Source organism: Bactrocera oleae, chromosome 4 (genome assembly GCF_042242935.1).
Source record: "Bactrocera oleae isolate idBacOlea1 chromosome 4, idBacOlea1, whole genome shotgun sequence".
Taxonomy (NCBI): domain Eukaryota; kingdom Metazoa; phylum Arthropoda; class Insecta; order Diptera; family Tephritidae; genus Bactrocera; species Bactrocera oleae.
Window position 1 is genome coordinate 13736001 of NC_091538.1, and position 22219 is coordinate 13758219.

At 29.2% G+C, this 22219-nt stretch overlaps 1 protein-coding gene and 1 long non-coding RNA gene across 8 annotated transcripts in view; one reads left to right on the forward strand and one right to left on the reverse strand.

Annotated features, from left to right (window-relative positions):
* The window catches only part of Picot (putative inorganic phosphate cotransporter protein picot), a 62009-nt gene that overhangs the window by 24131 nt on the left and 15659 nt on the right, over positions 1-22219 (reverse strand). Inside the window, exon 2 of the mRNA XM_036375344.2 lies at positions 14367-15542. Within this exon, the coding sequence (XP_036231237.1) occupies positions 14367-14427 (61 nt within the window). The 5' untranslated portion in view covers positions 14428-15542. The remainder of the gene's footprint in view (positions 1-14366; positions 15543-22219) is intronic.
* LOC138857210 (uncharacterized) lies at positions 1033-6804 on the forward strand. 7 transcript variants are annotated; one of them, XR_011396249.1, is made up of 3 exons: positions 1033-1213; positions 5222-5310; positions 6459-6804. It is a non-coding gene; the product is annotated as an uncharacterized lncRNA (long non-coding RNA). The 7 variants fall into 7 exon arrangements; XR_011396252.1 differs by having other exon boundaries at positions 5222-5301; XR_011396254.1 differs by having other exon boundaries at positions 5222-5292.

The following is a 22219-nucleotide window of genomic DNA, read 5'->3' on the forward strand; positions in this document are numbered from 1 at the left end:
AAATAAAAAACAAATAAAATTAGATAAAAAAAAATTAAATGAAATAAAATAACAGAAAAAAAAAACTAAATGAAAAAAAAAAAATAATATAAATTAAAATAAAATAACATAAAATAAGTAAAAATAAAATAAAGTAAAAAATAAATAAAAATAGAAATTTTATTATTAGTTTTGAACATATAAAAAAGCCAATAATAATAAATTACAATAATTATATAAAGAGATGTGGAATTCTCATCTTAAGAACTAAAGTAGCACAGTATTGAAACTCTTCACTTGGGAACGACTGCAGATTTGCACAAAATTCTTTTTTTTTTTTTGAATAATGAGTTTACTCCACATAACTCTAACTTCACGCAAGGATAAGCAACATTTTGAATGCTCTAAATTAATTTAAATTTTTTATTACAAGCCCTCTGTGCCAATGTTATCTAATAATCAAATGTTCAATAGCAATAAAAAGCTTTATTATGAAGTACATACTTTTTATTATTTGCCCTTTCAGCAAATTGAGTTAGTAACACAAGCAAATTTAGCTGTAGACTGATTGCTTGATTAGCACGTTGATAAGAGCAAACGTTTATGTCAAAATCGAAAAAAAGATAAAATTTTTGGCAAAATTAGCAGAGCTTACAAAGTGCGGTTGGCTGGAGGGAACGAGAACGTAACTTGTGCAAATTTAAATCGCGAAAATCTAGTGTAAAAACACAAAATACTAAACTAATATTATATATTAATGGCTATATTTAATAATCAATTGCCTGTGAGTGCTGCTATCTAAAAATAAAATAGTTGCAAATACACAATTATGCCAGTTTGCTATGTACTTATTATGTATGTGCTAATTATTAAATACTATATTTAACACTGCATGTTGTTGTTGTCGCTGTAATCATAAACTGTCTACATTTTTTCTAACACCCAATATCAAAGCAACCTCTCTGCTTTATCTGTGTATGTGCGTTGTTGTTTAAGATTATCGATATAATAATGCTACTTGTCAATATAGCAATTGAAATATTTTCCATATGTGCTTACGTTTGCCATCAAATTCACACCAATTTTAAAAATAAACTCATTTTAATAAGTGCTGAGCGCAAAAATTTGCACGACAAGGTTATTTGTGTCACGAAGCACACATAAACTGTATATGACAGGTTTTCATCACCTGAGTTATTAACTTGTGGCACGTCTAAGCAGGTACAGTTGTGCAGTAAGTTGCAGGAAATTTCGTTAATTTTTGCTTTTGCTGGACATATTTGTTTAAATTGAAAGAGATTAATGAAAATCATGGAAATTCTGAAGTGTGAATGGTCAAAAAGTGTCTACTATCGCCTGTTATATAATATAAAATTGTTGTTTTTATTATGCTTGATTTTATTTTTAATTACTGAAATTTTCACACGATCCTTTTGTCTGGTAATGATCGTGGTAATACTAATATTTTTTTTTGTGTTTTGGCATTGAGTGAATTTTAAGCAGAGAACTCTTTCTAACCATCAGTCAACTTTTTTCGTAGCTTCTTCTGAATAGCGGCTACGGTATCAAGCGAATTCAAAGTTTTTTAAAGTGCATCGCCGATTATTATAGTACACGAAATTCTGTATATATACAGTTTTTTATTTAATTATTGTAAAAAAATATTTCTTCAAAAAAATAAAAAGTCACAAAAAAACGCGTTTTTCTGACATGCAGTTAGTTATAACCCCTTAATTCAACTAAAGATAGTGCACTATATAAACATATGTAAATAGTCAGGTACATTTATACAAACAATCAGTTGTGAAATATGTTTTAGTGCCCGTAAGACCGCATATTTGCGGGCTGGTTTTCATTATCGCGAAGCATACCTTCAGGCGATAAAAAAAAATATTTTTTAATTATTTTTTTAAAATATTTTCTTCAAACATTAAAAATTCTTTTTCTTAATACTTAAAAAAAATGTTTTTGAAATTTTTAAAAAAATTTTAAAATTTTTAAAAAAATTAAAAAAAAAATTTTTTATTATATTTTTTTCAAATATTTATTTCAAATATTTTTTTCAGATATTTCTTTCTAATATTTTTTTTCAACAATTTTTTTTTATATAAATGTGTATCATAGGTATATTGATTTCAGACGAAAAAGAAATTTTTTTGTATATTATATTAAATATTTTTTTCAAATAGTGTTTTTATAAATTAATTCTAAAGTATATATTTTTTTAAATATATTTTTCAAATTCCTATTGTTCATAGATAAATAATTGCTTTAACCATTTTGTGTAAAAAATTTGCACTCTATGTAATTTTTTCATAATAATTTACCGTTAGGGGTTTTAAAAATTAATATATTAAAATATTTATATATAATATATTATCTGGAACAGCTAATCGTCACAAGCGCAGTGGGGCGTATATATGAACAAGTCGTACTCGCAGCTAACACAACTAGATTTACATATAACGTTATGATTAAGTTAAAAATAGTTAGAAAAATTTCCGCCACAATAAAAAACTTGAAGCAAAATAATGTGTCTAGAAAATATATGCAGCTCGTTTACGTAATTATTAAAATGTTAATTGTAGCAACAGCTAAAGTGATCTACAAGTGAGCAATTAACTAATCACCGCCTATAAATGATTCATTTGCTTGAACTATAAATAGTTGCAGAAATGATTGCTTCATTTGCTGTGGCATTGCAAGCCAGTAAAATCATTGACTGACCCACAAAACATGTGTGGCTTTGTCTCGGCAAGCGGAAAAGCAAGCATTTATAATTAAATAAAACATTCCAAGACAGCAAAGCAGCTGACGATCAGCTGCAAACGTTGTGAACAAACAGCAGCACACCAGCGAAAACAAGAACAAATTATCAAACAACAACAGTCTAGTGGGCAACAGCAATTCATCGAATAACAGCAACAACAATGCAGCGCAGCAAAAAATTGCAAGCTAGCCAGCAACTACGAAGCGGCGCGCAGATATGGAGCAATGCACGGCGTTGAACTGGCTTAAAGTCAGCTGTCCGGCGAAACACCGTGCAAAAGGCAATGCGAAATTGGCAAACATAAACAATGCAAGCGAATAGTTAGCAGCGCAACAAAAGCAACAACAACAACATGTCATAATAATTGCATGCAGCATTTTGCCGGTAACCGGTTTGGCCACACAGCTGCCTGGCGGCCGCCTGATGCGAGCGGGTGGCGGTCAAACACATGAAATATGCAATTTATTACCTGTTCAACAAGCCTCAAAGTGTGTGTGTGTGCTTTTGTAGTAAAGCACATATTACTAGTGAATTTGTTGCTTCCACTTGCCGAGCGCTTTTTTATCACTTTTGCGCAAATGTGTTCGCTTTCGGCGTGTTTACATTGCGCTTCGCGGTTTTTTTTTTCACGCTCAACTTTGGAATGTGCCATAATTTCGCGCACAGCTGTTGTTGTAGCGTCATGCGATACGCTTAAATAGGTATGGTGCATAGTGGATGTAATATGACTAGGTCAATAAGCACTGTTTGTATGCATATGTATGTTTGTATTGGATAATGCAGGTTGTGTGCAGTCGCTTACAACCGCCATGTAATTAATGGTGTCAAGTGCAAATTGCAGCATTGCCACATTGTTACTATTGTGTTATATATATATTTTTTGCTTTCTTAACGCGTGTAAATATGTGTATATGCTTTTTATTGCGATTATTATATTGCGGATTTTATTGACTATTTTAAGTGCTTGGCAAAAGTGTGAATTTTATTGTTTAAAAAATATTTTTTGTTGTGAAGTTCGCGGAAATAAAATTTCATTACTAAGCGGATATCATTATTTTAAAGTGGTAGCGATATGTTTTAATGATAAAAAATTAAGATAATGCTGTTGTGTAATTTACGGTTTTAATTTTTAAACAGGAATAATTTCGTTGTTTTTAAATATTAGCTTATTTAAAATTCAATAAAAACTTATACATATTTATTTCTTTGCTTCTAATAAATATTTAAAATTTTCTTAATAAGGAATATAAAAAATATATGTATTCGTTTTGGAACCCAATATTTTTATTATTCTTTTTTTTAAATAAAGGATGTTGAAAACTAATTAAAAAAAAAACTCTAGTAATATTTATATATGCCTTCAAGCTCAATATGTATATAGTATATATAATTTTTTTTATTATTTAAAGTTTTGGAAAGTTAACTTTGGATATTTTTTATAAAATTTTTATAAAAAGTAAAAATTGTATTCCTTTTGAAACTTAGGATATTCAATAATTTTACTGTTCTAGCTCCTTATTTTATATTATACTTGTTTCTAAACATAATTTTTAATAGTACAATAAATTTGTTAAATTTCTAGTTAATTAAATTCTCTTTGCATTTTTTTTTTTTAATATTTTAAGCAAATGATTTCGAAAATTAAAGTTTTTAAGTTATAGAACTGTATTATATTTTTTATTTAAATTGCTAAGCTACATAACGTTGTATATTTTACAAAAAATTTTAAAGTTTATTATTTTAAATTATTTGTAAATATTAATAATTAAATTTGCTTCCTTAAAGTTGATTAATTTAAATTCTTTGCAAATCTTAATAATTAAATTCGCTTTGGTATTCAATATTTTTTAATAAAACTTTTTAAATATTATAACTTGTGTTATTTTTAACGCATTATTTTTATTATATGTTTTAATATTTTTATTCTTAATTTTAAAACAATTTTTTTATAAAAAGTTTGTGAAAAGGCAAGCATTTTTTTTTTTTGGAACTCTGAATTTTCAATATTGTTATAACTCAATATTTTATTTTTTCAATAAAAAAAACTTTGAAATATATGAAATTCTATGCAAATTTTCGAAAAAACATATATTGTTCTTTTCGAAACTCGTAAATTTCCAAACTTTTAATTTTCAAACTCATTATTTCATACAATGTGTTTTCTATAAAAATTTCGGAAAAATATTAAATTCGGTATTTTGAAAGTCAGTATTTTTTTGTTGCAAAAATAATTATTTTGTTATATTTTAAAAATAATTTCTAGAACAACAATTATTAATTAACATTTTTTTTCATATATTTTAGCCAAAGTGTTCAAAAAACTAAAAAATTTCTGAGTGATCTTTAAAATTTTTATTTATTTTTTAGAATTTAATGTATTTTATATATATAATACCTATACTTTATTTATACATTTACCTATATATTTTAAATGTTGATTAAATTTTTTTTATTTATTTTTTCGATTTTAAGTAATGTTTGACAGCGGCGGCGAAAAAACTTACGGAAGCTTTGAGTTCGAAGAAATAAAATTCTCGCAAAAGGTTTGGAGGGTAATTAAGGCATGTTTCTTTTCGAAAATTATATAAAAGTATTAATTAAAATTTTATTTTAATTTTGAGCTTTTTTTCATATGCATCTTTTTTATTACTCATTATTTATGAATTTTAGCAACATTTCTTTAACAGGTCAAAGAACGCTGCATGGAAAATTTATACAAATTGAGCAATTAAAAACAATTATTCACAATCTTATAACTAATCTAGCACTTCAAAATTTCCCTGCTTTATATTTTTCTTTAATTAAAATTAATACAATTTCCTGAAAGCTTTTATAACAAATTTAACATGCCACTTAATTAATATCAAAATGAGCATATGCCTTGTTGCCAATTTTCGCTTCAAACAACTTGCATAAATTTTCCGGGTTAATTAACTTAACTGCAGTTCATTCAATGAAAATTTTGTATTTGAAGCAAAGATAATTCGAAATTTTGAAGCCTAGAATGAGAATCAAATTAAGGTAGATTACACTAGAACTTCACACGCGGTTAATCGATGTATGAAATACCAGCCTTAATTGCACCATAAAGAGGTGACAATTAACTAAAACTCAATTGAAACGCTAGCATCGCTGGCACTTTTATAAAATAAAGCTCGACGGGCACGTAGATATGTCTATATCCTCATTGAAATCGAAATCGTTGACGAGCTTTTGTTATGACATATATATTTATTTATTTTTTTTGTTGCTTTTATATACTACATTGCCAAATTAGATTTTAATTCAACATTTCCTCTGATTCGGTATCTATTTTATTAGCGCACATTTAAGTACTCGATACAATTGAGTGACTGTGATATACTACTGTTGCACGCACACACATACAAGTACATACAATTACATGTACATAGGCGACAAATAAATATTTCAATTTCACTGGTGACAAAAGATTTTGGGTAATTGCAAATAATTGCTGATTAAATTTATTGCACACATTTTACACGATCTTTTGTTCATCTTTTTGTGCAATTTATATGCATACATATATATTTGTATACATACATATATACATATGGTGTATGTGTAAGTATGTGCGCTCGAGCGCTCACCGCTTTCATTGTGTGCCAACAACAAAGACTTGAAATATTTTTAAACGTTAATTTATGTATTTTTATGTTAATTTGAATTAATTTATTTATATTTATAGACAAATTTACGACATGATTCATTTCGAGGGTATTTCAATTATTTTGATTGAGCATCAGCTGATTGGGTATAACAAAAATTGGAAATTCAGCAACACTCTATCTTGATGTAAGGCACTAACGTCGCTATAACTCGTGCATTAGTGAAGCTGAGTCACTAAATACCATTATTGAAAATATTTTAGATAACTTTATACTTTTTTAAGCAACAACTAAAATTAGTCATGTTCGATTTGTCATATGATTGCTCGCTAAGTTCAAGCTTAGCATTCACGTAAAAAAATTAATTGTGAATGCCACAATAAAATTCACAAAATTAAAGTCATAACATGACAGAGTATCATAAAATGTTGCTATTCTACTCTCTTTCATAGCGGCAATACATTCATATTTGATTTATGATAGTTGTTTTTTCGTTTCGCCACTTTCTTAGTTTTGGTAAATCGCATAACCTAACTGTAGTCTATCGCACAAAAGCTATTTTTGATTTCATCAGCGATTTTGTATTTTATCTCTGGTTTTTCATGAATTCAGCACAATTATTTAATATGGCCCTTATACTCCTAACTACCGTTTCCTTCAAGTTTATTTTCAATGCAAAAATTTATATATGCAACTTGAGACAAAACTATTCCTTTGTGAATAAATGTCTATATTTAACTTCTAATTTTAGATTTTCATTTTGACACGCTTCACATAGTCAAAAATTTTGAAAAATGTCTTCAGTGTCCGCTAATATTCAAGAAGGTTGAATATTCTGCTGCCATGACAGTCATATTGACACTGAAATGGCATGCAATTTTGGCATGCCATGCTTGCAGCATTGCCTATGTTAATTTTCGTTGGATTGTGTGGCTAGTTCAAGCGTGAAACAGAAAAATCAAAATAAAGAAGGCAAATTGCTTATAAAATTTTCCAAACCTCACCAAATAAGAATTTTTTTTTTTAACCGAATGCATTCAGAAATATTTTTTTTTTAAGTGACTTAAAAGGCAAAAAAAAAAAACAAAAAAGAATTTTAACTACTGTTCGAAAATAAAACACCGTGAAAAATTTAGTATAAAGTCAGGTACATAATAATAGACATCACTATAAAATAAAAATAAATATTTGGTGATTTTTAATTTTATGAATTTTTATTAATAATTTTATTTTATTTTCATATTAATTGAATTATTTTAATTTTTTTTTTAATTTTATTAGAATTTGATTTTTTATTTGTCTATTTTAATTTATATTAATTTAATTTTTATTTTTATTTTATTTTATTTTATATAAGTTTTTTTTTATTTGATGTTATTTTTTGGTAATTTTTTTTTTTGTTTTATATTTTAATTTTTTTTTTTTTTATTATAAATATTTTTTTTATTTTATTTATTCTCCAAAAGTCTCGGAATATGAGATGCTCTCTAAATTACACTTATTAAATAATAACCATGTGTAGAAGACTTCCAAGTGGATTGCAACACAACCGCCCATTTTTTTCACTTATGTGAAGCCAAAATATTTTTATGCTCATTAAATAAATAGTTCATATGCCCATTCATTCACTTTCATTCACAGCTGTCAGTGCTACTTAATGTCTACACAAAAGACAGATAAAAACTGGCTTAGCTGTTAGAAGAATATCGCTTGGCAAATCAGCAAATGTGGAGATCGTGTGGTGTGCATACATTTTTAAATTATCTGCTTGCAAGTGAGTATACAATAAAAAACCACTAAAAATTAATGTCGAAAAAAGCTTAAACTACCTAAGCTACACTTAATAAAAATGTAAAGGAAATTGTTGTGAAGGTTAATAAAGCCAAAATAAAATATTAAAAAAATTGGGCACGAAAAGTGCAACGGTCGTAGTGCGAATATTTTACTGGGAATAGGGTTTTATTTTTATGAATTTTTTATTTTTTTTTTTTTAAATAATCCAAGTGTGCTATAACTCTTAATATTTATGACAGTCATAATTTATGCGCGTCGCGATAATGATTTACAGCAATAATCAGTCCCAAATAAGTGTTATCACTGGTTAGATAACACCGCTTTTAGCCGATAATATAACATTATATGCGTGAAAAACCTTAAATAAACATATAAAAAAGTATAACCAACTTAAAACATAACAACACGAAATATCATTAAATCCAGAACAAAACGAATTTCGGCGCAATAAATATTGTTTTATTAAAATATTTATTATTTGTTTCTGCCAGCTTAAGTTTATGCGCACAACAAGAACGCGCAACTCACTGCGACATGCGTGTGTCCCAACACAAAGTGTCTGCCTTAGGTACAAATATATTTTTGTATACACATAATTTATTATAACTAAGGACATATAGTGAATTAAGTGCCTCCGGAGTATGGCGGCTATTGTGGCTTTTGATTGAATAATGAGTTGGTCGCTTTGATAGCGCCACATGTTAAATTTGGTGAGAGTTTATAAATAACTACAAAAGGCGCGAATTACATGTAACTTCACTTCATTTGATTGACACATGAATAGTGGCGTTTTAACTCGCACACAGTGGTTACTCATACGCCGTGGCGCTGCAGTAGCAGAGGCAGGACACATATATATAATTGTTTGCTGTAAGGTTTCGCTGGAATTCATGTCTGACAAGTGTTATGCAAAAAAAAAATATATATATATATATTAAAAAAACAACAACAATAATAAATAAACAGCGCGACGACAAAGTAAAGAAATGCCAGCGAGTTTGCTTGTGTGAGTTTGAGTTTCCCGTGAAAGCAGTAATTGAAAGGCATGTGTTTTTGTTGTTTCTAGCGTTTTTGTTTATAAATTAACTTCGTTGTCATTTCGCTATATACATTTATATGGATAGGTTTGCACAAGCGCAAGCGGCACACTCAACTATTATTTATCAGACTGTTTAGAATTTATTCGCTCTACTTCTTACCTCGCTATTTGCAGTTTAGCGCACGTTGAATTAACGTCTCAAATTCGAAACGGAAGTTCTTTATTATGCGAAGTTTCATTGCTTTGATTCGCTTTAATCAAAATTTAAAAAAAAAAAAATAAATAAATAATTGAAATGCAAAAACAGCTGCCAAACGCATGTTGTTGTAGCTATTTAATATTGTTTTTGTAAAATTTGCGCTTGTACGCTGTGTGTTTAGCGGCAGCATGCGTGCAATTACCAATTGCTGACAGGTTGGTATGTGAAAAAAGACCACAGCATTAACAATAAAGCGCAGATTGATTAAGTGTGCGCTCACAGCAAGTATTGTAATAAGAGCAAAACCATATTAATTAATCAACCGAAAATTCTATTGTTGGCGCTGCTGTGCTGTCATTGTCGCAATAAAACGAGAATGCACGTAATGCTTGCAGCAAAAAAGAACAAAGACGAGTAAGCAGGAACGCTTTTGTGTAAAACAAATAAAATTTTTTGCAATTTTTACTGCTTATTATATTCTGAAATTTTTAACGCTTTTTTTTTGCGAAATTTATGACAATAAAAATTATACTTAATTGCTTGGTTTCCGATTACACAATTACTGGCTGGTTATTAACATTTTTCTGTATTATGCAATTGATATTTGTGCTGAAATTATATGAATTTTAAAAGCCTTGATTATTCATAACCTAAATTAAATGAGCAAATACGAATTTATTATAATATTTACGACGCGCCATATTATCTTTTAATACATTGTCCCCACCGAGATAAGCCAAAAATTAATGTTAGCATTAACAGCATTTAATTAATGCTACTTAATTGTTTATCATTAGGTAATCGAGTGGCTCAGTAGCACAAAAAAGCAAAAACAAATTTAAACAAGTAAGGAAGGGCTAAGTTCGGATGTAACCGAACATTGTATTCTCTCGCAAAGTCAAATAGTATACTCATTTGAGATTTCTTTGTGGATTGACTGATATTTTCGGTAGAAGGTCAACTATAGCCACTGGGGTCCACATATTTAGTACTTAGGGGCTTGAACAGTTTTGGTTCGATTTTTGGCCACAAGGTGGCATACTTTAATCGCATTATTCACGCAAAGTTTTATCTCGATACAGTCATTATTGCCTGATTTGCATAGTGGAAAGTGAAAGAATCAGATGGAATTTAAAATGGTGTTATATGAGAAGTAGGCGTGTTTGTAGTCCGATTTATCGCCAATTTTCGCAATATAACATAGAAATATGAAAAGAACGTGATGCACCGAATTTGGTTGAAATCGGTTAAGCAGATCCCAAGATATGGGTTTTCAGCGAAAAGTGGGCTGTGCCACGCCCACTCTCTAATTTTGAACGCGGTTCCTATAAAATCATCTCATACCATCTTAGAGATAAAATTTAATGTCTATGGCGTGTTTAGTGCTTGATTTATCGCGCTTTTAGTAGTTTTTAACAGTACCGTTATATGGGGAGTGGGCGGAGTTGCCACCCGATTTCAACTATTTTCACTAGGTCAATAGAAGTGCTAAAAACATTTGCTTCCAGTGAATTTTGTTATTATAGAATTAGCGGTTTAGGAGATATGCACATTAAACCTATTAGAGGCGGGACCACGCCCACTTTAAAAAAAAAAATCTTAACTGCAGATGCCCTCCCTAGTGTGATCCTGTGTACCAAATAACAGTCTTGTATCTTATTGCGGAGCTTAGTTATGGCAATTTATTTGTTTTTGATTAATGGCGTTTTGTGGGCGTGGCAGTGGTCCGATCCCATCTGCAATACCAACCGTCTCACGGTACCATGAAATATGTCTACCACGTTTCATAAAGATATCTCAATTTTTACTCAAGTTAGAGCTTGCACGGACAGATGGACGGACGGACGGACAGACGGACGGACGGACAGACAGGTACCCGGATTTCAACTCGTCTCTTCATCCTGATCATTTATATATATATAACCCTATATCTAACTCGATTAGTTTTAGGTGATACAAACAACCGTTAGGTGAACAAAACTATTATACTCTGTAGCAACAGGTTGCGAGAGTATAAAAAATGTATGTATAAAATATAATAAAAAATTTTCGAAAAAAAAAATATTAAACAAAAAATATTAATAAATAAAATTAAAGAAATAAAAAATGCAAAAACATATATAAACAAACGTTAAAAAAATATTATAAAATATTTTTAAAAAATATTTAAAAGAAATTAATAAATAATTAAAAAAAATTTACGCAATAAGGTATTGAAAAATGGAAATTAAAAACTAACAATGACAAAAATAATTTATTATATAAAAAAAGGAAAAATAAAGTTAATATATTTTCTTAACTTTTTAAAATATTTAATTTTTTCAATAGTTTTCTTTAAACTGTTTAAAATAAAAATAAAGCAAGTAATTTGATGAAAAATATAATTTATAAAAATTATAAAATTAAAATTAAATAAAAAATTAAAGAAATAAGAAAATAAAGAAGAAAAAGATGAATAAAGCAAACAAAAAAAATTAAATTAAATTAAATTAATTTTTTTAACTCATTAAAAAATTTAAATTAAAAAAAAAATGGCTACACATCTGGCTTTTAATATCAGAGCATAAAAATAAATAAAATATTAATTTTTAAAAATATTACAGAAAAACGCTATCTTCATCTGTGTTAGAAAAGAAAATAAAGCAAATAATTCAAATAAAAATATATATTTTTCACTAATTAAAAATTTATGCACCTGATTTCCAAAAAAAAAAAAACAAACTAATATTTTACGGTAATTTAAAAACTAATAAGGTTATAAAGAAATATTTAGCTGTGTTAAACGCATCTAAAAATAGCTTTCAGTGTAAATATATTTCCATTTTGATTGTTAAGAAAATATTTCAGTAATCTTACGATAATTTATTTATTTCAAAAATATTTTGTTTTTAATGTTTCAGCCGCTTACTTAAAAAAAATGTTTATGGCAGTAAATATTTTATTCTTAATATATTAATTATGACAGAAAAAATTTTGTAATAAATATACGTATATTAATAATAAAAAAAAATATATATATACGCATTATAATATATTAGTTAATATAATAAAAACTATTGTACACTCGTTGCAACTTGTTTCGATAGTATAAAAAATCTCAAACTCATATATGAATAATAAAATAAATAAAATCGATTTTTAGCACTAATAATGTAATACAAATTTGTCAAACATTTACTCTACATTAAAATATTTTAGACATACAAATTTTGTTCAAGTTCAAGCTTAATTTATTCTCTTTACATAGCTACCTGCATATGTATATATTTATATGTATGACAGCGCATTTGATATGTCACTTGTGTTCACGCTAACGACCGCGTTCGCTCTAAGCTGTGTTCTGCATTTTAATTTTCTAATTTGTATTGAAATGCCGTAATTTCGGAATGTCGGATATTCTTTTCGGCTTTAACATTGATACATTCAACTGAGGTTATATTCTGTATTGGTTGCTGTTTTTTTTATTAAGTTTTAAACATAATTAAAGCGGTATTTATGATACGTCACATACGTTAAATGCTCACCACTATGCGTTAGAGAGAGTTTCACTTAAAGATTTGTTTTACTTAAACATTGGCAGGGGTACGCAGAACAGCGAAGAGCAGGAAAATGTCACTTAAATACCCCACTTTTGATAAATAAGCACAAGTCTACCTTATACTGTTTGCCAACAAGCAACCATATATTTTTCGAATTTTTTGAACGAGAATTAAATATTTACATTTTATCTCATTTTAATTTTATAAAGCAAATATTTTTGTAAATAACTTCCCTCAATATTTAAGAAAAAATTTAACACATTTTTCATAGTATCTCTTTTTTGCATTATTCGTTAGGAAATAATTTTTAATATCCAAAAATATATTTTTAAAAATCCACAAATTTTTGGAAAACGATTTTTTTAGGGAATAGTCAAAAAAATACTATTTTGCACAATATAATAGTAATATATAAGCTTAAAGTTATATTAAAATTTTGTTGTAATTTGATTGCAACTAAAAAAATTAATTAATTAATTTAACAGTAAAAATTGCTTTAATTTATTTTTTGAGTATATTTTCCTAGTTTTTGTAAGAAAATCATTTAAATAAAAAATTAATTTTAATTAAAAAAAATACATTTAAATTTTTATTATTATTGTTGTAAATTATTATTTTTGTGACTATTACTATTATATTTAAGTTTTCTTAGTAAATAATAGCTTTTAAGACCACCTCAACAAATATAATTAAAATTTAATTTTTAATTACTTTTATAATTATATGCCTTACAGCAAACAATTAAATTCATTTGCCGTAAAAATATTAAAAAAAGTTTTCTGAAAAAATGTCTCTACATATGCATTTTAATTACTTTTGTAAGCAAAAACCCGACACAGTTCAGCGCGATAATTTTAGATTAAATATTAAAAGTTTGCAACTCTTAGGTGATATAAAGTTTTGTAGCAAATAACAGCGCCATTTACAATGCTTAATTTATCTAGCTGCCAAAAGTTTAAGCACTGCTTGTTAAAAATTTAATACTTTGGTTAAAAATGGAATTTTATTTTAATGTCTTTAAAATATTTAATTTAAACAAACTAAATAAAAAAAACTAACAATATAATAAAAAGAGAAAATTAAAAAAAATTTAATACAAAATTTTTCTAATTATAATTTTTTTATATTATTATTTTTTTTTAAATTCATTTATGATAATTTTTACATAAAATTTTTTTATGTGCATAATTATTATTTTTTACTTCAATTAAAATTATTTATGTAAAGTTTATCTTTTAATTCAATTATAATTATTAAAGTTTTTTTTTTTTATATTCTTTTTTATTTAATTACATTTTTTAGTTCTTTTTAATTTAAAAACTTAGTCATCGTAAAATTAAAATTATAAAAGTTTTAAATAATAATAATGCTTAAATTGTTTTTTATTTCAGAAATGAGCAATCGTTTCAACACTCACCTTTCGGCTTGTCCAAGTCATTGTCCTGACTGGCGCATATTTGCTCCTTTGAAGCGGACATTTTGCAAAATTTCCTGTGTTTTGTTGTTTTTTTTAACGCTTCGAATACTACACGGCCTTTGTCAGCTATTTGTTGCTGTTTTAATTGCTTGTTGAACTGTTTTGTGATAAAATAATACTGTCTTCTGGTTGATTACGCAATTTAATTATAGTTTTTCTTTGTTGTTGTATTAGCTGTTTTTATTTCAAAATACTGCACTTTTTAGTTATGTTGTATTTGCTATTGGCTTATTGCGTTTTGAGGTAGCGCGGTTTGTAGTTTCAATATACTTTTGAATTCAAATATAATTTTTATTAACACTTAAGTTTCTCTTTGTTGTTTTCTATCACAATCACAATTATCTGTCAATCACGCAAAATAAAATACAAAAATTTGTGGCTTTCGAAATTTTTTTTTGCAAAAAAAAATTTTTAAGTCTTTTGTTTTGTTTTATTTCTCTTAAAGTTTGCGCTCACAACGTTTTCAACGTCGACAACTTGTCGTGTTTACTGCTACGCGCCGTCGCCTTTCGCTTTCGCGCTTATAACTGCTTTTAAACACACCGTTGTTTCACGTTGCGCGTCTGGCAACGTTCTGATAAGTTCGCGCACTGCCGTTGAGTTTTTCAAATCGGTTGGAAAAAAGGCACAAATCTGCAATACAACCGGCTGAGCGTCTGCTCTTTGTAGGCATATATGTTTGTATGTAGAATAGTGTATGCAAACACTCTCGTCGTTGCGTTACAAACCTTGTACGTATGGATGTATATGTTAGTAGGCAGATAAGCCGGTAGTTGGCTCAGCGTGTGTGTGCTTTAGTTTATTGCTGCGCCCCTGACTCGTCAAGCTGGTGATTGTCGCTTGACTTTTAGTGCCAACTGTCGCCGTTACTGTGCTGTGATGCGTTGTAAGCAGGTGGCCTGTGGGAACGTTGTTAATTTCGCTATCGCTGTGACTGGAGTGTCAACGAATGCCGACGAAGGCACTGGTTATATCTAGTCGCCTGCTGCTGCTGCTGCCGTTGATGCTGCTGTCAAGTTTTGCCTGCTGTTGATTACCTTTCTTCCTCAACTCCACTACGCGTCGTCTACTCGGGTGTTTGTGTGTGCGTGTGTACGGCGTGTCTGTCGCATTAATCTGTCAAACAAATGAGTAATGTAAACTGATTTTTAATATGATATATTTATTTAAGTGAAGCTTATGTATGTATGTATGTAGTTGTGAGTATATATGCATATGGAGTAAGTACACATGCAATAACCAGTAAACTGCTAAATTGCGCTTGAGTGTCCTGCCCATTTATTGAATTAAGTAATTCACGCGAAATGTAGACACGAGATTTTTGGAATTTTTTTAGGCGCAGTTATGTCTTGTTTGCGCATGCGTGTAGTCAGGGCCGAAGTATGCAACAATTGTATGATATTTCCGGCAGATTAATAAATTACAATAGGTATGTAAGTTATAAGCACGCCATGGACCGGTTTAAGGTAAAATAATAAAGGAAAGAATAACCTTGAAGTGAACAGGAATTACGCGTACGAGATTTTATTGTACTTACAGTGGCAAAGTGAAGCTTTTCATTGAAGTTTCGTTATTTTATATGAGATCTTAGTACAGTCAAACAATTTGAGAAAATTGCTAAATATTCTCTTGTAGCAACCTTCACTTTCATAGGCGGCTTTCTGACCACCTTTCAAACTCCGCAGAGATCGAAATAAATTCTTCCATCGAATATTTGAGGCGATGTCTACTCTGAAGCTTACTTTTTGACAATTAAATGTTGTTTAAGGTTATGTTGGTAGTTATTTCTCCAGCTACATTAAAGTTTAACTAAATAAGCGCTCATAAAAATGTTTCTGTCTAGTCTTATGTAGGTATATAGTTCTACAACTAGATAGCTTTAAAGTAATTTCTTTTTATTATGCCTCTCACATACCACACTCTCTCAAAAACCACACTATTGAAGAAGCAAATGAGAGTGACGCAATGAGTAGACAATTGGGAAGCAAAACTTTTTTTTCTTAGATATGATTGAAAGATTTCTTAGTTTATTTTTTCAAGTAAGCCGATGAGCATTACGAAGTAACCATTCTGCAGATGTTTCAGATAAACCAGAGTCTTGATTGAGATTTTCGAACCAGTTTGAGGAAACGAAGCACGCGACAGGCGTTCCGACTGAGTCCAAAAAAGGTTCTTTCGAAAAAGGCTAAGTGGTGAAAGAACAAGTAATACGAAAGTTTTTGTACATTGCAAACTTTAAGTAGCTCGAAGGTCACTTCAACTAAGTGGTGACAACCCACACAAGCTCTAACTAAGTTTGTATCAGCCTAGCATTCGTTAAGGCTGCATTAAATCTAACTCCGTGTCATCCATTTCGAAACAGATAACATAGAAGTAAATGTACACCAAATGCTGTTAAACTTTTGTAAAAATAAGCGTATAATTTCAAAGTTAAGGCACATAATAATGCCAAGCAGCATATTTAGTCAACTCAAATGCTTACAACTTTTAGTAAGGATACGCAGAACAGAGAGAAGCAGTAAAATTGTACTCAAATCCTGACTTCTGGTATCTACGTTGAGTGTACTTTGTATCGTTGCTGCTCATTTTACGGGTATACAAAAATTCGCTCGAGCCGATATCGGCTACACATGTTCACCTTTTGCTCACCATACACACTACACGAGAGTTGTTATTATTAAATTTTCTTATCACGGGACTACAGCACGCTCGCTACCATATTTTTATCGGCTGATATTTTATTTTTGTATTTCATTAGACGCTACCAAATAACTAAGCGCTCAGCAGCACGTTAACGAGTCGCACATGTTTTCATTTCGATGCTCGCCATGTCATTTACGTCAATATTTCCCTAAATAATTTTCACCACACTCGGTTTTAGCAATAAAGTATGAATTACATGTGAGTGATTTCAGAAAATAGAAACCCGCAAGCAAATCACTTATTTATTATTTACATACATGGTTTTTGTCACATTTGTTATTATTTGTTATAAATTTGTATGTAGTTTGTTCGTAGGTTTTTTTTTTTTTGGTTTTACAACTCAGCGAACTTTTATTGACAGTGCTGTGTGATAACGGAACGAGATCGAGTGTGCAAAATATTGACATTCGTGTTGAGTATATTAAATTTGGTGATATTTCACATAGATAGTGTATATTTCACAATTATATAAATATTTCAGTGTATCTAAATAAAGTACGCAAAAATGCATTTTTAGCTATATGCTATAGTTCTTAGATATTTACCTAATTGGCGAGAAAATTGACACCTAACCTGAGTACCTGACACCTGTTGCAAAGATATGTAGCTATATCAGCGTAGTACTATACTGTAATTAGTAAAATAGTTTTTGCGGGGATCGAACTGCTAGTGAGTAGTTCATTTCGCCCGCGAGTAATGAAATTGTATCACAACCAGCCATGGAAGAAACTTTGTTGCTCGCTCAGAACATTAAGTTTGCCACGCAGTTTGTAACACACAGAAGAAAACGTCAGGTACCTTATAAACAATATATAAAAATGTTCAGCATAAAGATTTGAGTCGATTTAGTCATGTTTGTGCATCTTTCGTTTTGAAATTTTCTACACGTTTTTTGCTCTCCAAGAAGCTGCTCATTTGTCAGAACCGCTGATATCGGACTACTGTAACATACAAAATCAAGTGCTTGTATGGAAAACTCTTTTATTTGACGCGATATCTTCACGAAATTTGGTATGAAGTTTTAGCCGAGACAACCGTATAATCTTCGAGGAAATTGTTCTGATCGAACCACTGCAGCAGATAATTGTGAAAGGTAGTTTCGGTGCAACCGAAGAGAACGTCTTTTTCAACACTGATTGTGTTGGTGTTTAAAACGAATGTTTATCTGAGTTTAAGTTGTCTGAACTTAGCCAATTTTATATTTTTACCCACTCTAAAGAGCACAGTCATGACAGTTCTTCATGATGGAATACTACAATTTTTTTCAAGTATGCGTTGGTCTACTTGAACTAAGTAATTTGATTGATCGATCGAAAAGTTTGGCATAGAATAGCATAAAAAGGTTTTACTAAGAGCTGTTGTATTCTGACACAATTAGAAAATAGTTATTAATTCAGTTGGCTAAACTAAGGAAAACCGAATGTGAAAACTTCAACTGAACTTTCTCTTTTCTCCGCTGGGATTTTAAGAAAATATTTTATTATCAACTCAAGAATTAGAGTGAAATTCGAAAATAAAAGCACTAACATCGAACAGGTGGGAAAAATACACTTAACAATATATATTTACGTATTTTTGTTGCGTCAATTTGCGCACTATCAATGGCCTGCTAATGAAATGATAATCAAAAGAAATCAATTTGTGAAAAATGCAAATTAGCAGTGCTTATTTTTTTTTATATACATAAATCAGCTTGCTATTATCGTGAATAATTTACAGCAGCTTAGCGAAATTAGAATATAGAATATAACAATAGTCGGGACAAAGAAGCTGTGACAGTAGCACGTAAAACGCCAATGAGTGAGCAAGAATGAATAAATTTATTGCTGATGTCTGGTTCAAGTGGACGGACGAGGTGGCAGAAATGAGGCGTAAGTTCAAAGACTTGTTCACGCAAAGGGCGCATTTAGGGCTTAGAAATTATGTTAATACATTTACCATAAAAATGTGACAGTTAAGCTGAGAACTGAAATTATCTGAGCTTTAATAATCTATATCAGCACCTATGCAGCTTAAGGGGGGTTTCTATCTTATGAGATGAAAAAAATCGCTTATTATTATTGTTCATATTAAAAATTTTTAATTTAAAAAAGTAAATAGAAACAAAAAAGGGCCAAAAATCAATTTTTATTTTTCAAAAGCTCATAGTTTTTGCATTTTTTATGTTTTCTGCTTCGTTCTATTACCACGGAGGATAAGCCTTTTCCAACAACTGTGCGAAATTTAATTCTTTTACCTATTATACTTTCCGAGAAAAAAATTCCAGAAAAAACAGCAGCTTTCCGGACCAACAAGTTTGAAAGCAAGTGGAATGGCTGAAAACCAAAATGAGTGCTTGCTGCGAAAAGCGCTGAAAATTAAGACCAAAAAAGCTTTGTTAGGCGTTGTAACTTTAGAGCTTTGAAGTTTAATTAGATTGCTGAGGAATTTTGGGTTGAAGGCTTTAATTTTTAAACGAAATACTTTCACTGTACTAAAAATTTAATACAACAATTTTATTGATACATAATTTTTTTCACTAAATATCAATTTATGAAAGTTCCAAGAGCAACTAGAAGATTACTTAAATCTCAAAATAGCGGTTCAGGAGAAAAACTTCAAATTTTAAATTATTAATAAATGGTTCAAAAGAATCTTCGCAAATACGCTAAGGTTATTCGCGCAGGTTTACTTTTCCATTCATAACTCTTTACTGCTAATTTGTAACGCGTAATGGAAAATAACCTCAAAATTTGCGTAGTAAAAAAATTTTCAAAAATATTTCTTGCATTGAATACCATTTGTTTTTGTTTGTCAACATATAATGAACTCATTACAAAAGACTTTAAGCCCTGAAAATGTAAGTTAAAAGCAAATAACAAATAATAAAAATAAATAGCAAACAAAAAACAAATATACAATTTTTTTGTCTAAGTGGCGTATTTTGTTCATTTTCTCGTTTTCTCGTTCTGGTCGACTTCATTTCGGCACTTCTACGCATACGAATATGTATTCAAATGGAAAAGTTTTGCTGTTTCTTACTTTGTTTACCTATTTACTCTATTTATAAGGTCTTTCATTGTATGCTTCTGAGTATTTTTCAATCTGGTTTTCTGTAAATTTTTTGGCCAATTACCTGGTGATTAATTATGTAATTATTTATTTTTTACGCATATTCACAGTTAAGTGGCATAGGGGAGAAAACAAATTTGGCATACCGGTATCTTCGGTGCGGAGTCAGTCACCCGAATACTTGAGGTTAAAGAAATTTATATACCATTAGTTCAAGTGGTAAAAGATTTCTAATCACATTTTACTATACTGAAAATATTTGAGCTTTGTAAAAGCTTTTGTTTGAAATGTAAGCTTTACGATCGTCAAGCAGTCTTTAATATTCCTGAAGAAATATAGAACACGTCAGATCCTTCTGAATTAGTATATTTAGCTTTAGTGAAAGCTTTAAAAATATATTAGCTTTTTTAATATATGAAACTTTTTTAAAGATTTTTATTCGAAATGTGATCGTTTTGATTATCAGCAAGTTTTTAAAGTACAATAATATTCGCTAAACTTGAAAAAATGTCTGTTGATATAATTAGAAGCTCAAGTATACAGCTTTTATACTTTTTTTAAATGTCTGCAGTTACACAATTTTTCAGTGAAGATTTTGGAACTTGAGCATGTTTTTAAGCTAACAAAACTTTCAGAAACTCTAAACTCTAAAAGTAGTGAGCTTTTATTCGAAATATAACCTTTAACTATTCAATATTATTATAACATTTTTCTCCGAATGAACAAATTTAGCTAAAATACATTTAAAGCTTGTATAAAAAAGCTAAAATTACCTAAAGAACTTTCAGTGTTACAAAAGTGGCTTTAAGCTACTAAGTCCATGTTTTGAAGTTTTCTGTATTATTTTATTTAGTAGTTTACTTGTTGAATTTAGCATTGTTAAAAGTTTTCTGACAAAATTTGAGCTTGGTGCTCTGTTATAAAAGTGACGCAGACACTTCTTAAAAAGCTTTTCTTCTACCACATTAACTTTATGATTTCTTACAAAATTTTTGGAGTTTAAGCTTTTGAGCTTCTAGGCTATCATGAAGAGCTTTTAACTTTTGATTTCTTTTTCTTTTTTAATTCTTTATTTGTGCCAGTACTTATCAAAATTTTTATAGTTAATGAAGCGTCTTATTAGGAAAGTTAAAAAGCTTGTTTATTTTCTATGTTTTTTAAGTTGGAAGTTAAGTAGAATATTTTGTATTGTTAATTTGTACCATAAGTTTTATGTTCATACAATCTAATCTTTCGAGCTTTTTAGGAGCTTTCAAAACATACATTTTCAAAAGCTTTTACATTTAAGATAAGTATTTCGTCGTTAATAAAGCTTTTTCAGAGTTGTTTCCGTCAAAAATTCAAATAAATTTTTAAGCAGAGCAAAGAAGAATATTTTCTGGAGTCTTCAAGAGTCTAGGTATACCTTTTTGTATATTGCGCTTCAAATTCTCAGTTAATGGTTTATACCTTCATTTACATTAAATACCTTAGGCCTAACGATTATCTTTTGACGAACTTTTTTAATAGCCTTTACTAATAGCTGTTTATTCATAACCGAAACTGTTTTTTATTTCAACATCTGCTTTGTTAGAGCCTGGATGAAATCCATTGTCAATTTATAAAATTATACAATATTAACCACTTATTGTTATAACTAGTATCACACGTATTTAGATGGCGCAATTTCAGCTTGACAACAAAAGCGCTTTCATGGTTAATATTTTGGCTCATTTGTTATTACGTTTGTGTATCATTCATTTAATTTGGCTATCGTCATTTACCGTATACTCGCCTATTTTTGTTTATATGTTTTTACTGACTTTTTACCAGAAACTTTTTTTGTCGACTTTTCTTGCACCCTCAGTTTTCGAAAACAAAATACGTGTTTACCGCAAATTGTGCCAAGCTCCGAAACGCCTGACGTAGAGTCAAGAAAACAATACTTAATTGTTATGATTTGTTTTTGTCAAACTTTTTTATGTTTTGCTTAATTTTAGAGCAACAATTTTCATATTCGTTTTTGTGTTACTTTTGTCGTTTTGTTTTGTTTACTAAGT